Source organism: Elephantulus edwardii, unplaced genomic scaffold (genome assembly GCF_000299155.1).
Source record: "Elephantulus edwardii isolate Elephantulus edwardi_28Jun2011 unplaced genomic scaffold, EleEdw1.0 scaffold00121, whole genome shotgun sequence".
Taxonomy (NCBI): Eukaryota; Metazoa; Chordata; class Mammalia; order Macroscelidea; family Macroscelididae; genus Elephantulus; species Elephantulus edwardii.
In genome coordinates this window covers 9,696,005-9,712,912 of record NW_006399871.1, presented here as the reverse complement: position 1 = coordinate 9,712,912, position 16,908 = coordinate 9,696,005, and the positions used below count along the sequence as shown (strand labels likewise).

At 45.1% G+C, this 16,908-nt stretch overlaps 1 protein-coding gene across 1 annotated transcript in view; it reads left to right on the top strand.

Annotated features, from left to right (window-relative positions):
- MYRIP (myosin VIIA and Rab interacting protein) overlaps positions 1–16,908 on the top strand; it is a 295,832-nt gene that overhangs the window by 235,434 nt on the left and 43,490 nt on the right. The window contains exons 12-15 of the mRNA XM_006893071.1: positions 9,086–9,247; positions 10,608–10,712; positions 10,811–10,871; positions 13,419–13,537. Coding sequence (XP_006893133.1) covers positions 9,086–9,247; positions 10,608–10,712; positions 10,811–10,871; positions 13,419–13,537 — 447 coding nt within the window. The remainder of the gene's footprint in view (positions 1–9,085; positions 9,248–10,607; positions 10,713–10,810; positions 10,872–13,418; positions 13,538–16,908) is intronic.

Here is a 16,908-nt window from a genome sequence, read left to right as displayed (position 1 = left end):
CCAGAGCTTGCCTCAAATACCCTTCTTGTTATGTACTGTCGGGTCAGTCAGCCATGGCAAGCATGATGTCTTTCCCCAGGGGCTGGCTTCCTCCCGAGAGCACGCCCGAGGCATGTGAGCCGAAGATGGGTGCAAATAGTCAACCGCTCTATTCACGTGCAGGTATTTGTGCCGCCCAGGGACTCCTTGTCAGATGATGGTCCTGAACCTGCACATGGAATTGAAAGGATGAAAACAAAACACGGTTCACTAGGAAAAGAATATGTGTTTTTTAAGCCAAATATGATATTTTAAAAATCTTACAATATATGCTTCTGAGTGAAATGTTGTCATGGGCCGTCCAGTCGCTTGTGACTCATAGTGACCCTATGTACAACAGCCCTAAACTCTGCTCTGTCCCATGCCAGTCGCACTGTCTCTGACACTCCCATCCCCAATTACCCCAGTCACTGAATCAATCCACCTCATAGAGGGTCTTCCCCTCCTGCACTGTCCCTCCACCCTCCCAAGCATGATGGCCTTCTCCAGGGACTGGTCCCTCCTTACAACATGTCCAAAGTGAATCCTTGCCTCCAGGGAGCTGCACTCAGGTTCAAATAACAGTGCTCTTTGCTCCTAACCTTCCGAACAAAAACGACGACATCATGCCCCACCCCATGCTGACAATACAATGGCTTTGACAGACTTTCCTTCTGTAAGATCCTTGCATTGTCAATGCTGTCTCTCTTCATGGATTCGAGAACACTTTTCCGGTCTAACCACATCGCCTTTCACACTGCTTCCAGATGCAGACAGGCCAGCGTGTTGAATTTTTCTTCCTTCCTGGCCAGCGCCTCTCCTTCTCCTAAGAGGTTAACTAGCTTCTTCCTTCAGCGCTGCCCCAGGCCCACCTTTTCGCATTTCTCCTTGAAGGAGTTTAATCTATAGTCCTGGGGCCTTAAATTCTATAAGCTTTTGAGCCCAAAAAGGAAGGCGCTTGTCTTCCCGTCTTTCATTTCTGAGATCACAGAGCAGAACGCTGCCTCTCTCGGCCCTTTCCAGGGTGGAATTCATACGGGGAGTGGGAGCTGGGCCTGCCAGTTCCAGAGGGGGCTTTGGATGTGGCTGGTTTAATGAAATCCTGGCTTTTGCTGGCCTGTGTTATAAAGCACTCTCATTCACTCCTTGGCTGCCTTTTCCCTTTGTGCCAGGAAACCAGAGGACTAACAAAAATAGAAATGAAGACACTTATTCCCACCTTGTGATCCTTGGTTACCACGACTTTGAGAGGAAAAGAGAACATTGAGAATGTCCATGACCAAGAATGGTTCTGAAGATCTCAGAGCCGCGCAAGACGAAACACAATTGTCACACTCATATATTGAACTCCCATTTCCATAAACTCCTTTGTTAAGCCGCTTAATTAGCGATTGTTGTGGTTGTCGAGTACTGTCGGGTCAGAACCAACCCATAGCTGACCTTCTTGCCGGTTTTTGGAGGCAGTAATTCACACAGGAGGAGATTGCCCATCATTCTCTCACAGAGCAGCTAGTGGATTTGAACCGCTTACCTTTACATTGGCAGTGTAGTTCTTTACCACCAAGCCACCAGAGCATGGTAACTTGAGAATTGCTTCTGTGTCTCAGCTTCTTTCCCCTGCTGCTTGGTGTGAACTCAAGACATCAGCTGCTGTCTCCCCAAAAGGCAGGAATCCCAGCCTCCACGTTCAGGCTCGGCCATGCATACACAGTTGAGACTCAGTTCTGTGGACTGAATGAAGATCTGAGTCTGTGGGTATTTGATTCCCTGGTACCTTTGAGCTCAGATTGAGTTTCAGGAAAGAGCTGTTTGCTTAAGCATAAAATAAGGGGGGGTCAGAATTGACTCAACTGCCCCAAGTGTTAATTGGAGGTTGAGGTGTAGGAGAGGTTAAGGAGTCGCTGAAAGTAGAGGTTCACCCAGAAGCGCCTCAGAAGAGAAGCCTGGTGAACTACTGCAGAAAAGTCAGCCATTGGAAACCCCATTGGGACACAGGTCTACGCTGGACTACATGGACGTCCCGGGTCAGCACCAGTGACGAGTTGATAGGCTGGTGCGCACGAGTAAGGGAGCAGTAAGGAATGTTGTGGCATGGAGTGTAGCAATAGGAGAGACCTGTTATCAGCCGTAGATACTGGACCAGACCCAGGAAGAGCCAAAGTCTGCAAGAGGACTGTCCCCCAGAAGCTGCAGTTGTGGGGGTAGAGCGCACAGTCTGCATCCTGATGGCCACCAGGAAGACAGCGAGGAAGACACACTCTGTCCCCTTCCTTCCCTGCCTTCGAGCTCCTGCTGGCACCTCCCGTTGGCCACATCCACGCCAGCCAGCAAGGGGGCCCCTGTGATGAAGTTCCTACTGGTCAGACTTAGGGAGCAGGTGAGGACAGAGAAGAGGAATAAGGGATCCTTCTCAGACCCGGGGCAGCGCATCAGGCGGGACACAAGGTTGTACGCGGGAAGGTTAAATGGTTCCACAGCCCCGTGTGAAGATGGCCTTATCTTCCATCTTTCCTAATGGCGGAGACAGCCAAGACCCCTAGTTGTCACTCTCAGAGGCAAAGGAGGGACCATCCCATTTCCGTTTTAGCTCTACTGTATAACTTCAGGAAGCGCTGGTGGCTTAGTGGTAAGGAGCTGCGCTGGGATCCCAGAGACACACAGTTCAAATCCACCAGCTGTTCCATGAGAGGAAGATGGCCAGTCTCCTCCCATGCAATTAAAATTCTTCCTCTAAAAATCTGCTGGAGGGTCGGCTATGGTTTAGTTCTGATTAGACAGCACACAACAACAACAGTGTAACTCTTAAGAGAGCTCTGGTGGCCTAGCAGTAAGAAGCTGCACTGCAATCCCAAAGGCTCGGGGTTTGAATCCACCAGATGGTACACAGGATGGTCAGTCTCTTGCCATATGATTAACTGCCTCTGAAAACTCACTAGAGTGTCAGCTATGGGTCAGTTCCGACTCGATGGCAAACACCACCACCACCAAAGTGTATCACTCTAAGAACATTAAATGTTTGTTCAGTTAGTGCCCAATGCAGCCTATATAATAGACAGCCTCGTGGCAAGCCCAGCTCTGTTCCTAATTCAGGGACAGGCTTCTCGTTGATGCCTCACAGCACAAGAGGGCACGTGACACTAAAACACATGAACTTGAACCTAGTTACTCAAGTGGCTCTCTGCCCGCAAAGAGAGAGAAAAATAAAAAAGATCCTCAGTTACTGTCTCACTCTAGTTCCCTAAAATAGACTTTATTAAATCCAAGTCCAGTAAGATGTCTTAAGGTCCAGTGAGTTTGAGGAATCTACTTGCTGCTTCTTGGAAAACAGAGAAACATTTTAACACATCAATGACTGAGAAGTCCTGGAGCAAAGAAATCCGTTTAGTGTCTCTTTTATCCTCGTGTGTTTGACCACAAAGTCATCTCTTAAGTTAAACAGTTGGTGTCACCTCTTACATCACTTAGAGGATGACAGGATGACCTGTGGAGGCAGAAGCCAGTCAGTTGGGTCACAGGCAGTGTGAGTAGAGTTTGGGGAGGACATAGATTGCCCAGACATGTGACCACAGGTCCCTCCAGAAGTGGGCGTACACCAAGCAAGCAATTCCAGGTCAACACGGTCCTTCTCTAAAAGACTAGATTAACATCTTCATTAACTAGCATGGTTCCTTTGTGTTGTTCTCTCTGCCAACAATGGGCATTTGAAAACAAAACAAAACAAATCCTACACATTTCTAGTCCTAAATGTTTGAAATGTAAAGCATTCAAACCTTCCTATCTGCACACCCATGTTTATCGAGGCTTTGTTCACAATAGTAAAGAGCTGGAAACAACCCAAGTGCCCATCAACAAACAAATGGATAGAGAAGCTGTGGTATATTCACACAATGGAATACTATGCAGCAATGTAAAACAAAGAACTCCAAAGGACAAATATTGCATAGGGCCACTGTTGTAAAACAGGACTGACATCAAGGTTGAGGGAAAACAGAAAAGGAGTTGAGGAATGATGTATATTGCATTGAAACAGATGAGGGAGAGAACTGTTTAAAAGGGACTTTTGAATGGGTATTCTTGTCATTACAGAAGTCCAGAAGGAAGACTGCAAAGTGGAGTGGACTTGAGGGGGAGGGACTGCATAACAATGAAAGAGTTTTTCTTTATCTTTTCAAGAAGAAGAGTTAATTGGGGGGGGGGAAGGAGTGGGGGAGAGAAAAGTGCAACAATTTTAAAAATATGAAAAAAAGAGTAAACAAAATGTTCTACATCTTAAAACAAACCAACAACAAAACATTCAAACCAGTGTTAAGGATCTCAGCATCACAAGGCAGAGGAGATAAAGACGTGGCAGTTGGCAGCTGCTTTGCCAGTTCAAATCCAGCCTCCGCCACTTGCCAGTTCTGAGACCTGAAGACAGTCACTTTATTTGCCTCAGTCGTAATGTTCTCATCTTTGACACGGTGGTGATGATGATACACTCATCTCAAGGGCAGCCGTGAACATTTGGTGAGAAACGTCACTGCAAGCCCCTGGCTCCAGGCCTGAGTCAATAGGTATCTGTCTCTCCATCACCACCATAGCCATCAACACCGCCAGCCAGCACCTCCTCCCACAGTCCTTCAGGCGCCATCGGTTTGGCCAGGTTCCCTGTTTAGCAGGTGCCCATGCCAAACCCCTGAATCTCCCCTTCCCTCGGTTGCCAGGAAAGCAGTGTTTTGGGGAACACAGAGTGAAGTGAACATTCCGGCCTCGTTGAGGACCTGGAGCTGTCTCATAGCACTTTGTCTTATCAGGGGGCAGGGAAACCAACAAAGCAAGGAGCATTAACACATGACTGTGTTGAAGACGTCAGCAGCAGAGAGCTGCTAGGTTATTACAGCCATAGAGTCTGAGGACGCTGAGGCTTATGTGTTTCCGGTAAAACTGGGATTCCAAGACCAAAATAATGTCAAGTTAAGTGTAACCATTGCCATGCTGAAATTACTTGTTTTACTTAATAATTCCAAATTTTGTTTCCTTGTGCAGAACTCCAATCTTATATTTAAAATTAGCAAAATCATTTTACCTTTTTTCCACAGCAGGTCTGAGGAAAGTGTAAAATCTAAACTGAAAACTACCCAGTCCTTCTCCCTTTTTTAGCATCCCTCTTTCTATCTTGCCTCAACTTTTTTCCCGTGCGGTGGTGGTGGTGGTGGGTGCCATCGAGCTGAGCACGACTCATAGTGACCCTCTGAACAAACGATCTGAACCCTGTACTGTCCTGTGCCGTCTTTATACTTCCCGACACACAAGAGCCCCTTGGAGCAGTCATCATGTTAATCTACCTGGTTGAGAGTCTTTCTCTCCTTTGCTGACCCTTCACCCTTCCCAGCATCATGTCCTTTCCCAAGGAATAGCCCCTCCTAGCAATATGTCCAAAGGATGTGAGGCAAAGCCTAATCTTTTTTGCCTCTGAAGAGCACTCCAGCTGTTGCTGTTTATCATTATGTGCCGTCGAGTCACCTGCAACTCATAGCGACCCTATGTTCAATAGCTCTAAATTCTGCTCTACCTTGTGCCAACCTCACTGTCTCTGATACACCCACCCCAATTACCCCAGTCACTGAATCAATCCACCTCATAAAAGATCTTTCTCTCCTGCACTGTCCCTCCACCCTCCCAAGCATGACATCCTTCTCCAAGGATTGGTCCCTCCTTGAAACATGCCCAAATTATGTCAGATGAAGCTTCAGAATCCTTGCCTCCAAGGTGCAGCCTGGTTTAACCTTCTCCAGGACAAATCTGTTTGTTCTCCTAGCAGTCCATGGTATATTCAATACTCTTCTCCAACACCACAGCTCAAAGGCATCAATTCTCCTTCTGTCCTCCCTAGTCACAGCCCAGCTCTCTGACACAAAGACCATGGCCTCTATCAGGCACACCTTAGTCTCCAGAGTGACACCATTGTTCTTCAGTGCTTTGGAGAAGTCCTTAACAGCAGACCATCCCATCGCAATGCATTTTTTAATTTCCTGCCTGCTGGTGCCAAGACTGTTGACTGTGGAGCCAAGCACAAGAGTGTTGACTGTGGAGCCAAGCAAACTAAAGCTGTTAACAATCTCAATCTCTTCACCATCCATCCTGATGCTGCCCATTGGCCCAGTGGTGAGGTTATAGAGAAGATTTTTCAACTTGAAAATTTTCAGTGAATTTTTTTTAAATAACTTTTCCATTCGAATAGCTTTGAAATAGTCATCATTTCTTTCATAGGACAAACAATAAAGGACAGTTTTCTCTTTTTGAAAGCAATAAATAAATAGCTGTGATTAAATTGTGAAGATCTTTTAGGCAAAATTTCTCTAATAGTCAGAAATATATGGAAAAAAGCAAAACAAAACACAAAACTGAAATAAGGCTGGTGCCAGCCGACCTATGCTGTATGATTGATGACACATTTTAATGTGCCAGCCAGCATGTCCGTCCCTGGACATTTCTGCCACCCAACTAATTATGCCATCATCAAATTTATTTTCATCAAACCACATCACTTCCTGCATCTGCCTTCAGTCCACTTAGAAATGTTTCGTAAATTCTCCAGTTGTGTGTGTGTGAAAATGTACACACAAGGAAACATCCTCTGAATCAGTAATTTCTACCCGGACAGTTCATTGACAACAACTACGTTCTTCACATTGTTTCTCCATCCTCCCTATTGGTGCCCAGACTGCCTCAACACTACTAACTTGGGATTATTTTCCCACTGAAGTTCGCATCTGTGCTCTGGAATTAACTGCTATCATTTTTCTACCTCATAAATTTAATGCTTTAAAAAGGTACATTGTAAAAAAAAAAGGTACATTGTTCAAGGCTGACATTGTTGAGTTTAAAGATGACTTCATGGGTCAAGGTTTAAAAGTTATTTCCTGGCTACAAACCCAGGGGTCCCTCTAGTCAGTGTGTCCAGTAAGTTTTGTTTTCAATAAGATTTTTAAATCCTCTTCTACAATTTTCCTCCTTTTGATCAGGATTCCGTCTTAAATGTTCCTGGTCAGAATATTCGGTAAAGGCAGCTGGACACCATCCGTTTCTTCTAATTTCATGGTAAAGTGAAACAGTGGTTCATGGAGGTCATCAAATTTCCCACTGGAATATTATTGTTGTTTTTGTTGTTCAATTCTGAACCGATTCATAGCTGAGTCAGACCCTCCAATGAGTCTTCAGAGACTGTAAATAACATAGAAGGAGACTGCCATCTTTCTCCCTCAGAGAACCTAGTGGGTTCAAACCATTTGCCTTCGGGTTGGCAGCTGTGGTGTTAGAACTTTAAAAGTTGGCTTTTCTTTCCATTGCATAAGCCTTTGCTGGTCTCCATCTACCTCAACTTTGGACATACGGTCTTGCAAATCATCAACAGCTATGGAATCAATATAAGAGGGTGCTTTCCACACTGTGAGAGACAACGGTGAGAGTGGTGGAGAGATTGTAAAGAGACTGTGGCACTGCTGTGAAGAGACTGTGGCAAAGTGTAACCAGAGAAACCCTGGAGATAAAGGCCATGATTAAAGGATTTGCTTGCTGATGATTGAAGGAAAAGCTGACTTGTAACTGCTCTGAGATAAAGACCACAGTTAAAGCATTTCGCTGCTGGATGATTTTAAAAAAAAGCTGAGTTATAACCTTTTTGTGATAAAGTTTCCAGGATGATTAAGAGAATGAGGCTTCTTATATTTGTGGTGCTGAACTGAGCCTGGACTTAATTGATGAATTGTGCCTTGTTCATCTAGCTTGGGACTGCTGGACTAAACCTGGACTTGCATTGTGAAATATTCTTTGCCTCCCTGACTCTCTAACCTATTTTTATAATAAACCCCGCAACTGTGAGTAAAGTCTGTGAGTCTTGAAACAAACATCGGACCCAATGATTGGTAAAAATAGGTGCCGGAATATGGAGGGTGGCCTATTTGCATGATATTATGGATATTACTGATGGGCAGAGTTCCCCTTTATGAAACAGGTACAAGTCAGACTTGGCCAACTTCTGCTGTATCAGCTCCTTTTGCAGGAGCGTAACTCATTAACCACTAGGCCTCCAGAACTCCTTATCATATTAGAACACAGATATTAAATAATGTCAAGGGATTAACAAAATAGGAGTACCCAAGGGTCTTTCCCTTTCACTATTGCTCAGTGCAAAAGATGCTCCGGATTTAGGTGGATAAGCTTTGACTCATCCTCAACTCTGTTATTCTTTTCACTCTACTTAAAGGAACTGTTAAAATCCTGCCATGAATTTCAGTTAGATCAACTTGGAAATGCTATGATTACATATTTAAAACTTTATTTATGTTGAGTAAAGGGAGCTCTGGTGGCTTAGTGGTAGAGAGTTGCACTGCCCTCCCAGAGGCACATGGTTCAAGTCCACTGGCTAGCTGATCTGCAGGGGGGAAGGACAGACAGTCTCTGGTGCACTGACTGCCTCTGAACACCCACTGGAGGGTCACCTTTGAGTCGGTTCTGAATTCAGACTGAGGGATGCCACACAAGGTAAATGAAACTAATCCTTGCTCGGCTTAATCAATATGCAAGAAGAGGGATTGAAAGAAGGTAATTACTAAAAGAGGTTCTGGAGTTTTGCTCAGCATTTTTTTTTCTGTACTGTTGAGTCAGAACTTTGTTTCGGAGATATTTTCTGACCTGTTTCCATTATCAGATGCCAGTTGAAATATTCAGAGCAAAACCTCCAGCATGAGATTTTTTTTTCCTTATTTCTTCTGTCCTGATGCTGAGATGTTCACCGCCACTGGATATGAGATTGAAAGTCTGCGTAGCCTACACTGCATTTTGTACTGTGTTGTTTTTTCCTTGTATAGAGGTCTGAAGGGCATGGTTGATTGTGAGAGGCGTGGCAAGGCCTCTCGCTGCCACTTAAATGTAAAGAAAATTTATCAATAAGTGAGGGTGCGCCCCGTCTTTTTCTCTGATGTTTTCTCTGTCGTTTCTCCCTCTTGAGTTACCAGCAGCCCCTGAAAAGGTCTCACTGCTCCTGGGCCCACAGACACATGCCCCAAGGCTGCACTCTTCCCCGCAGGTCTATCTGGCGGCAGGGACCGTGTATGGACTGGAGGGTCAGCTGACAGAGCTGGAGGACGCCGCCCGCTGCATCCACAGTGGCACAAATGAGACCGAGCTGGCAAACCTAGAGGACCAGGTGGCCACAGCTGCAGCTCAGGTTCACCACGCTGAGCTCCAGGTGAGAGACCCCCTCTAGGGTCAGGTCGGGGTCCACAGGGCAATAAAAGAGGGAGCCCCACTGTCCACAAGGGTTATTGTAGATGTCCTTCCAAGGGTACAGTTTCCTCAACTGCAAAACCACGAGAAAGGCAGCGACTTCATAGGGTTGTTGTGAGGCATGCGTGAGTGCTCCTACTTGGAGCGCTTAGCTCTGTGCCTGGCCCTTTTCTGAGAGCAGGGACCATATCTATCTCATCCCTGTTGTTACTATTGTTGTGTACCATCGAGCCAGAACTGACCCACAGCTGACCCTCCAGCGGGTGTTCAAAGGCAGGAAATCCCACAGGAGGAGATTGCCCGTCCTTCTCCCATGGAGCAGCTGATGGATTTGAACCACATGCTTTTGGGATTGCAGCACAGCTTCTTACCACTAGGCCACCAGAGCTCCTCCCACTCCCCCATTTCTAGAGAGAGAGAAAAACAAAGTTCTTGCTAGCACAGAGCAGGCTCGTCCTCTCTCCATCCGCCTTCAGACCCTGTGGGAAGGAAATCTGAGCCCATCTATAGCCTGACTGTGTTATGAGGAAACTAATGATGCCCAGAGAGGGGAGGGAGTTTCCCAGCAACACTTGGCTTCTCCATAGTGGAATAGATTTAGCTTCCTCCTAAGGCCCAGTGCTGTGACTTTGGATCCGCGGTATCATGGGAAGAAAATGCAGGACCTATAAATCCTACTCTGTGATGTGGATTGATTCAGTGACTGGGATAATTGGGATGGGAGTGTCAGAGACAGTGCGATTGGCACAGGACAGAGTGGAGTTTAGGGCTGTTGTACATAGGGTCGCTATGAGTCGCAAGCGACTCGACGGCACATAACATAACATACATATAACATAAATCCTACTTGCCCTGAGAACCTCAGTCCCTGTGCTGCTTCCCAGGAAGCCTTTCCCGACCACTCTGTTGACCCCCTGCAGAGTCAGGAGACCTTGGACCAAGTTCCCATGGTGCACCAGGCTTCCACGCATCATCTAGTGCCCTCTGCCAGGCTTCTCAGCGTGCTCTAAAACTCCCAGGCTCTCCTTTTGCTAAGAAAGCCAGTATCTGATCTTACAGATCAATAAATCATACAAGCTTCTGAGAAAGGTTGCAAACTAAGCTTTCAGCACTCGTTGACAACTGTGAGGACTCAATGTCCATGTCGTTTCCTGGAAGCATTTTTAATAGAAAAGCACCTCGTAAATGTTGAATGAATGAATGAATGAGTGGAGTGAGCATACATCAAAGCATTTGTTCTTTATAAATTGTAACACGTTTAATGAAGATTCTCACCTTCTGTACTTTCTCTCCCCACAACCTCATCTTCCTGCTGTGTCAAGATTTCTGACATCGAGAGCCGGATCGCAGCCCTGACCGTTGCCGGATTAAACATCGCGCCCTGTGTGCACCTCACAAGAAAACGGAGCCAGAAGCAGAGGAGCCAGGTGCGTTTGTCCCGCCTCCCTCAGGTGACACATGGAACAGCCTGGATAATGCCTCGCGGCTTTGGCAAGGAGTTTCCACCACTCTGTTCTGTTTGCAGGTTCAAACCATAGACACATCCAGACAACAGAGGAGGAAGCTGCCCGCCCCACCTGTGAAAGGTAAGACATGTTCATGAAAATCAAAAACCACCTTTGAAAAACACAGACATCTGAGTTTGAGGACGCAATCTTATGCAATGGTAGCTCTGGTGGCCTAGTGGTAAGGAATTGTGTTGGAAACCCAAAGGTAGGCGTTTCAAATTCACCAGATGCTCCTCTGGAGAAAGATGAGCGGTCTTGTTGCATGCAGTTAACTGCCTCTGAAAGCCCACTGGAGGACCAGCTGTGGGCCGGTTGTGACTCAGTGGTACACAACACCTAGAACTGCTATGGTGGGGACTCTGTCTCAGTTTGTATTCCCAGAAGCAGACTGTGGGACAGACATGTGAGTGTGAGTAAGCAGTGTGAGGAAGGAGAGAAATGATTCAGGAAAGGACACTAAGTCAGTACGAGACCAAGCCAAACCCACTGCCAGACCTCCACGCATCATCTAGTGTACTTTAGAAGTGGTCTCTTTGTCGTACGACCACTGGTAGGTCCGAACCAGCAAACTTTCAATTCGAAGTCAAACACTTTAACTACTGTACTAGCAGTTGTTGTTGTTGTGTACCGTCAAGTCAGAACTGACCCATAGCTGACCCTCCAGCAGGTTTTCAGAGGCAATTAATCACACTGGTGGATTTGAACTGCATGCCCTTGGGATTGCAGGGCAGTTTCTTACCACCAGGCCACTAGAGCTCCCTAGTACCACCAGTGGGGTTTTTTCCACACTAATACAATGCTGTTTAAGCAGTAGGTGACTCCTACAGAGTTCTGTAGATCACTTCTAGGGACAACCTGGGTTAAAGCCCGTGGGAACCTCTAGAAGGCAGTGTTGACTGCATCTCAGTGTCTCCTGTCTAGAAGGGTAGGAAGCTGAGGTTAATCCATAGCAAAGCCCTCCATCTACACCACATCAGGGGAGGAGAAGTCTTTCTTCAATTTCTCCCCTGCTCTTCTCAGCGTTCCTTACAGACCTCCACAGAGGACCTACCTGGCCCTGTTTGTGCGTGCTTCTGTGCCTAAATCTGCCTGCTTTTATATCTCAAGTGGTTGGCTTAAGACACGCCCTCTATTGATAAATAGGTCCTCCTCAGCATTGCAGAAATCCCTATTCCCAGATACACAGGTTTGGGTTAGGTTCCTAACACTTACTTGTGGCGGCACACTTTAATCCTTACGGTGACTGTAGCAGTGGGTTTGTGTGTCTCATATTGTGGGGCTGGTGTAAGTATAGGGCGAGAGTTAGATCTGTTGTTCGTAGAATTGCTGTGAGTCATAGAGAGAGCTCTGTTGGCCTAGTGGATAGAAAGTGATGCTACCAAACCAAAGGTGGGTGATTTTAATCTACAGCCCTCAGGCCTGGTTTTAATCGTTTTTGATCAAACATTCTTCTAAGTGGTCTGTCCATTTGCTGTACAGAGGTAACTAGTGGCTGCTGTGATGCTAAACATGGTGACACTGATGTGTCAAATGTGGTAATGGGTACCCATGGTGGGCAGTGTTTGGTGGAGCTCCCTGACTAAAGCAAGCTTGGAAGCAGGAGTGGCATCCACTTCTGAAATAGTTTGCCTCCAGAAACTCAATGAACTTAGAAAAACGATGAAAGCTATACAAGTGTTCAGGTCTTTTGTTCATAGGGTCGCTATGAGTCGACTACAAGTCGATGGCACTTAACAACAACAACAGTTCAATCCACATGTTACTGAGTGTGTTCGAGTAGGAACCAACCCGTAGCTGACACTCCGGGAGCACTGGAGGATGGTACCCATCTTTCTGGTGCCACATACCTTTGTGTTGACAGTCCAAGTCCTTACCACTAAGGCACCAGTCCTCCCTATTTGTCATTGTTATATGCCATGGAGTCACCTGTGACTCAAAGCGACCCTACATACAACAGCTCTGAACTCTGCTCTATCTTGAGCCAGTTCCATGGCCTCTGACACGCCTCAGTCACTGAGTCAGTCCATCTCATCGAGGGTCTTCCTCTCCTGCACTGTCCCTCCACCCCTCCAAGCATGACATCCCTCTCCAAGGACCGGTCCCTCCTGGCAACATGTCTAAAGTACGTCACATGGAACTTCAGAATCCTTGCCTCCAAGAAGCAGCCTACAGGCAGCTCCCTATAGGAAGCATCTAATAATCAAATACATCAGTATACCTGCAGCAGCCATGCCATCCGCACTCAGTCAGGCCTTTACATAGTCACATGCCGTTTCAGGCTCGGATGTACCATTAGATAAGAGTTAAGAAAATCTGTCATTTTCTAAAGCCTTTTAGAATTGCAGTTAAGAATTTATGGACCATATTGGATGATCTCTGAATATTCCTTTTCTCAAAAAGCAAAGCTACAAACAATGCCTTGAGGTATTTGACCTGTCAGATAAATAAATAAATGCAAAATAAAAAGGTTCCACAAGTCAGACTTGTACATGGCAGTAACACGCTGAGTCTAGCACGAAAACCTGGGCACCCAGCCACGTGGCCTTTCTTCTTCATTAACTCATCTAGCTTCAGAATAACACTCTGCTATGTTTCTTTGGGGATTCCCCCCACACCCCCCCTTAGCTGAAAAAAACGAATCCTCTTCAGTGACGGCCCTGAAAACGTTCAACCACAACTTCATTCTCCAAGGCTCCTCGGCACACAGGACCAACGAGAGGACAGGCACCCCCAGGGACTCGATGGTAAGTGGCCTCTGCTTGGTGGCCTCCCTTCCACTGCCAGTGGTGTTTCTGTTACATAGTCTTCCCGTCTTCGTGAGCCCTGGTGTCACAGTGGGTACAGCCTTGGACGGCTAACCTCTGGAAATCCTCTGGGGCACCTCTTTCATTATCAGTGGCAGCGGATGGATCTGACTCACGTCAACCCTCCATTGGGTTTCTGAGGCTGTAAATTTTTTTAAATTAATTTTAATGAAAGTTTACAGACTTAGGGTTTCCAGTCATTCACTGTTGCACTTTTCTCCCTACCCACCCTTTCCCCCCACTTCACTCTTCTCCTTGAAAAGAAAAAGAAAAACTCATTCATTGTTATGCAGTCCACTCAACTATGCAGCCTTCACTCTGGACTTCTGCAATGACAAGAATGCCCATTCATATGTCCCTTTTAAACAGTTCTCTCTCTCTCATCTGTTTCAATGCAGTATACCTCATTTCTCCCCTCCTTTTCTGTCTTCTCTCAACCCCGATGTCAGTCTCGTTTTACAACAGTGGCACTATGTAATATTTGTCCTTTGGTGACTGAGATATTTCACTCAACATAATGTCCTCCAGGGTCATCTATTTTGTATAATATTTCATGAGTTCCTTGTTTTTCAAGGCAACATAGTATTCCATTGTGTGAATATACCACAGCTTCTCTATCCATTCATTTGTTGATGGGCACTTGATTTGTTTCCAGCTCTTTGCTATTGTGAACAAAGCCACAGTAAACATGGGTGTGTATATATCTGCTTGGGTGGCAGTTATGGTTTCTTTAGGATAAATTCTCAGTAGTAGAATTGCTGGATCAAATGGTATTTCTAGTTGCAATTTTTTGAGAAAGCGCCATATGAGGCTGTCAGTCTTAATGGAAAGAGACATCCTCATCTTTCTCCTGCAGAAGGACTGGGGGTTTGAACTGCTGTCCTTTGAGTTAGCAGCCCAGCACTTACCTACTCCACTCACCCATTCCCCCTCTCAATTATACCTTCACCTCCTTGTAGAAACCAGATTTGATATCAGGGAATTAAAAATATGAACATAGGCATGTTTATAAACACAGGAGGAAATAATAACATGCAACCAGGAGACCTGGGTAGAACAGATTTTGTTTTGTTTTATTTTTCACCCATAATTGTTTGTCTTTGTATATTTAGTTTCCGCATCAATTACTTGTTCTTTCTGCATGAAGTCAATGGTGGCCCCAATATGAAGCCAAAGAGGGCCAGTAGATAATTTACAGACTCTGAAAGTCAGACAGAAGGGTCTAATATATTAGACCAATATGTGCTGTAGAATATTGACAAGTGCTTGATGTTGGTTACCTAGGAAATGATGGTCCCGTCTGTGGTACTGGTTATGCCAAGGACATGCCATGTCTGAAATGATGAGTCTGAATGAAGTAAAGGCAAATGTACACTCTTAACCTTCTGTGTGTCGCTCACCCCTCTTTCCCAGATTTCTCCACCACACCACCCTCTCCATTAGCACAGAAGCACAGTGAGGGAGCATGCATTTCAGAATTACAAGTTATTGCATCTCTTTATGGCATCCTCTCCCTTACAGATCAGTCCTTATCCCTGGCCTTTCAAACCCCAGTCACCTTACTCCTGATTGTTAACTTCAGAGAGCGAAAAAAAGATTCACTAGCAAACCAAACGGTAGAACGCTAGGACCAGAGAAGGTATCAGTTCTAAATCAGACCCCAGTAAGTAACAGACAGAAGTTAAAATGAAAAGAATAGAGAGTATTGGTTAGACAGATGCAAACAGACAGAGAAACGGTAGAAAAATAATTACTTTCAAACAAAAGGGAATGTAATGGAAGACGCTTTCAGGGAAAACAAGGAAGGAGATGTCGTAATGCTGATGAAATGGAGAGAGGAAACACGTGAGTCTGTCTTCATTTGGCAAACAGTAAAGCAGCACTTGTTACCGTGCTTTGGTGTGTGACTCAAAAACTCCCTCCATAGCCTTTGGAAGCCCAAGGAGACCAGCAGTCAGTGCCAGTTAGGGAATTTGAACAGTGTGGTTATTAAGCTTTCACAGAGATTTTGATCGCATTTTGTTCTTTATAAAAGATTGACTTACGAGCATCAATGGAGCTTTTATAAGACTTGATTTTATGCTGGCTCACAAGAAAAATGTCAAATTATTTTAAAAACTACCCGGTGTGACCACAATGCCAAAAATAACCTGGAATGACAATACCCACTAGGACTTTTTGCAACAATGGCATGTTCTGTATCTGCTGTGCTGGAAATGGTGACCTCTGGTCACCCATGGCCATTTAACCCTGTAGTGTGCCTACCAGGCCAGAAGAAATTCTCTCTTTCATTCAACTTTAAACATCACATCCTATTGGTTGTTTTGTATGTGGCATTTCCACTTTTCAGAGAAATTGGTGGGTTTATACTTTCTCACATTCACATCGTTACTTGACTTGATGGCACCTAACACCAACACCTATCTACATTTCTACGAAAAAAGCAAATCCACAAAAGGGCTTGGCAGAGAAAAGCACTATTGTGAATGAAAGGATGCATGAGATCAAAGTGTCAGCATTTGTTAGGGGACAAGTTTAGAAAGCAGGAAAGGGATATGACAAGAGTCAGGTGAAAACGGGAGACATAAGGGAGAAGCAGGGTGACACCTCTTACAGGGTGGGGGTTGCGGTCAAAGACACAAAACACAGTGTGTGTGAGTAGTTGAATGGAAATTGGATTTGTTTTGTAAATTATTGTCCAAATCATAATAAAAAGTTTAAAAAAGAAAAACTGAAAGCCATGGTGTTGGAACTGATTCAGAGCTGCCCCTCCAGTATGTTTTCAAGGCTTTCGATCAAACTGTCCATCTTTCTTCTGCGGAGTCACTGGTGGGTCAGGACCATCATAGATGCTGGACCCTTGGGTTAACTGCTCATGGACTGTACCCCCAGGGCTCCAAAGAAGAGAAGGTCAAACCCCAAAACCTAATGGGATACGTGTAAAACTACAAGCAGATACAAGAATGTGCCATATGATATGATATTTTTTTAATCAAGCATTACATCTTAGTATTTAATTTATGGGTTGTTTTAACCGGAAAAAACTGCCAAAAAATACATTAGATACAGGTTAATGGTGGGAAAAGAATCAAATACTTGCCTTATGCCATATACCAAGCAAATTTCAGATGAATTAAGAAATGTATGTAAAAAAAATCAAATCACTACTTTTTTATGTGGTAAAATATCTAAACGGTCAGTGGGCATGCCTTGATTTTGTAATATAAAAGTCTGTAACCTTAAAACAACTATGAGATATCATCTCACCCCAGTCAGAATAGCAAAATTTAACAGAATGGCAAGCAACAAAT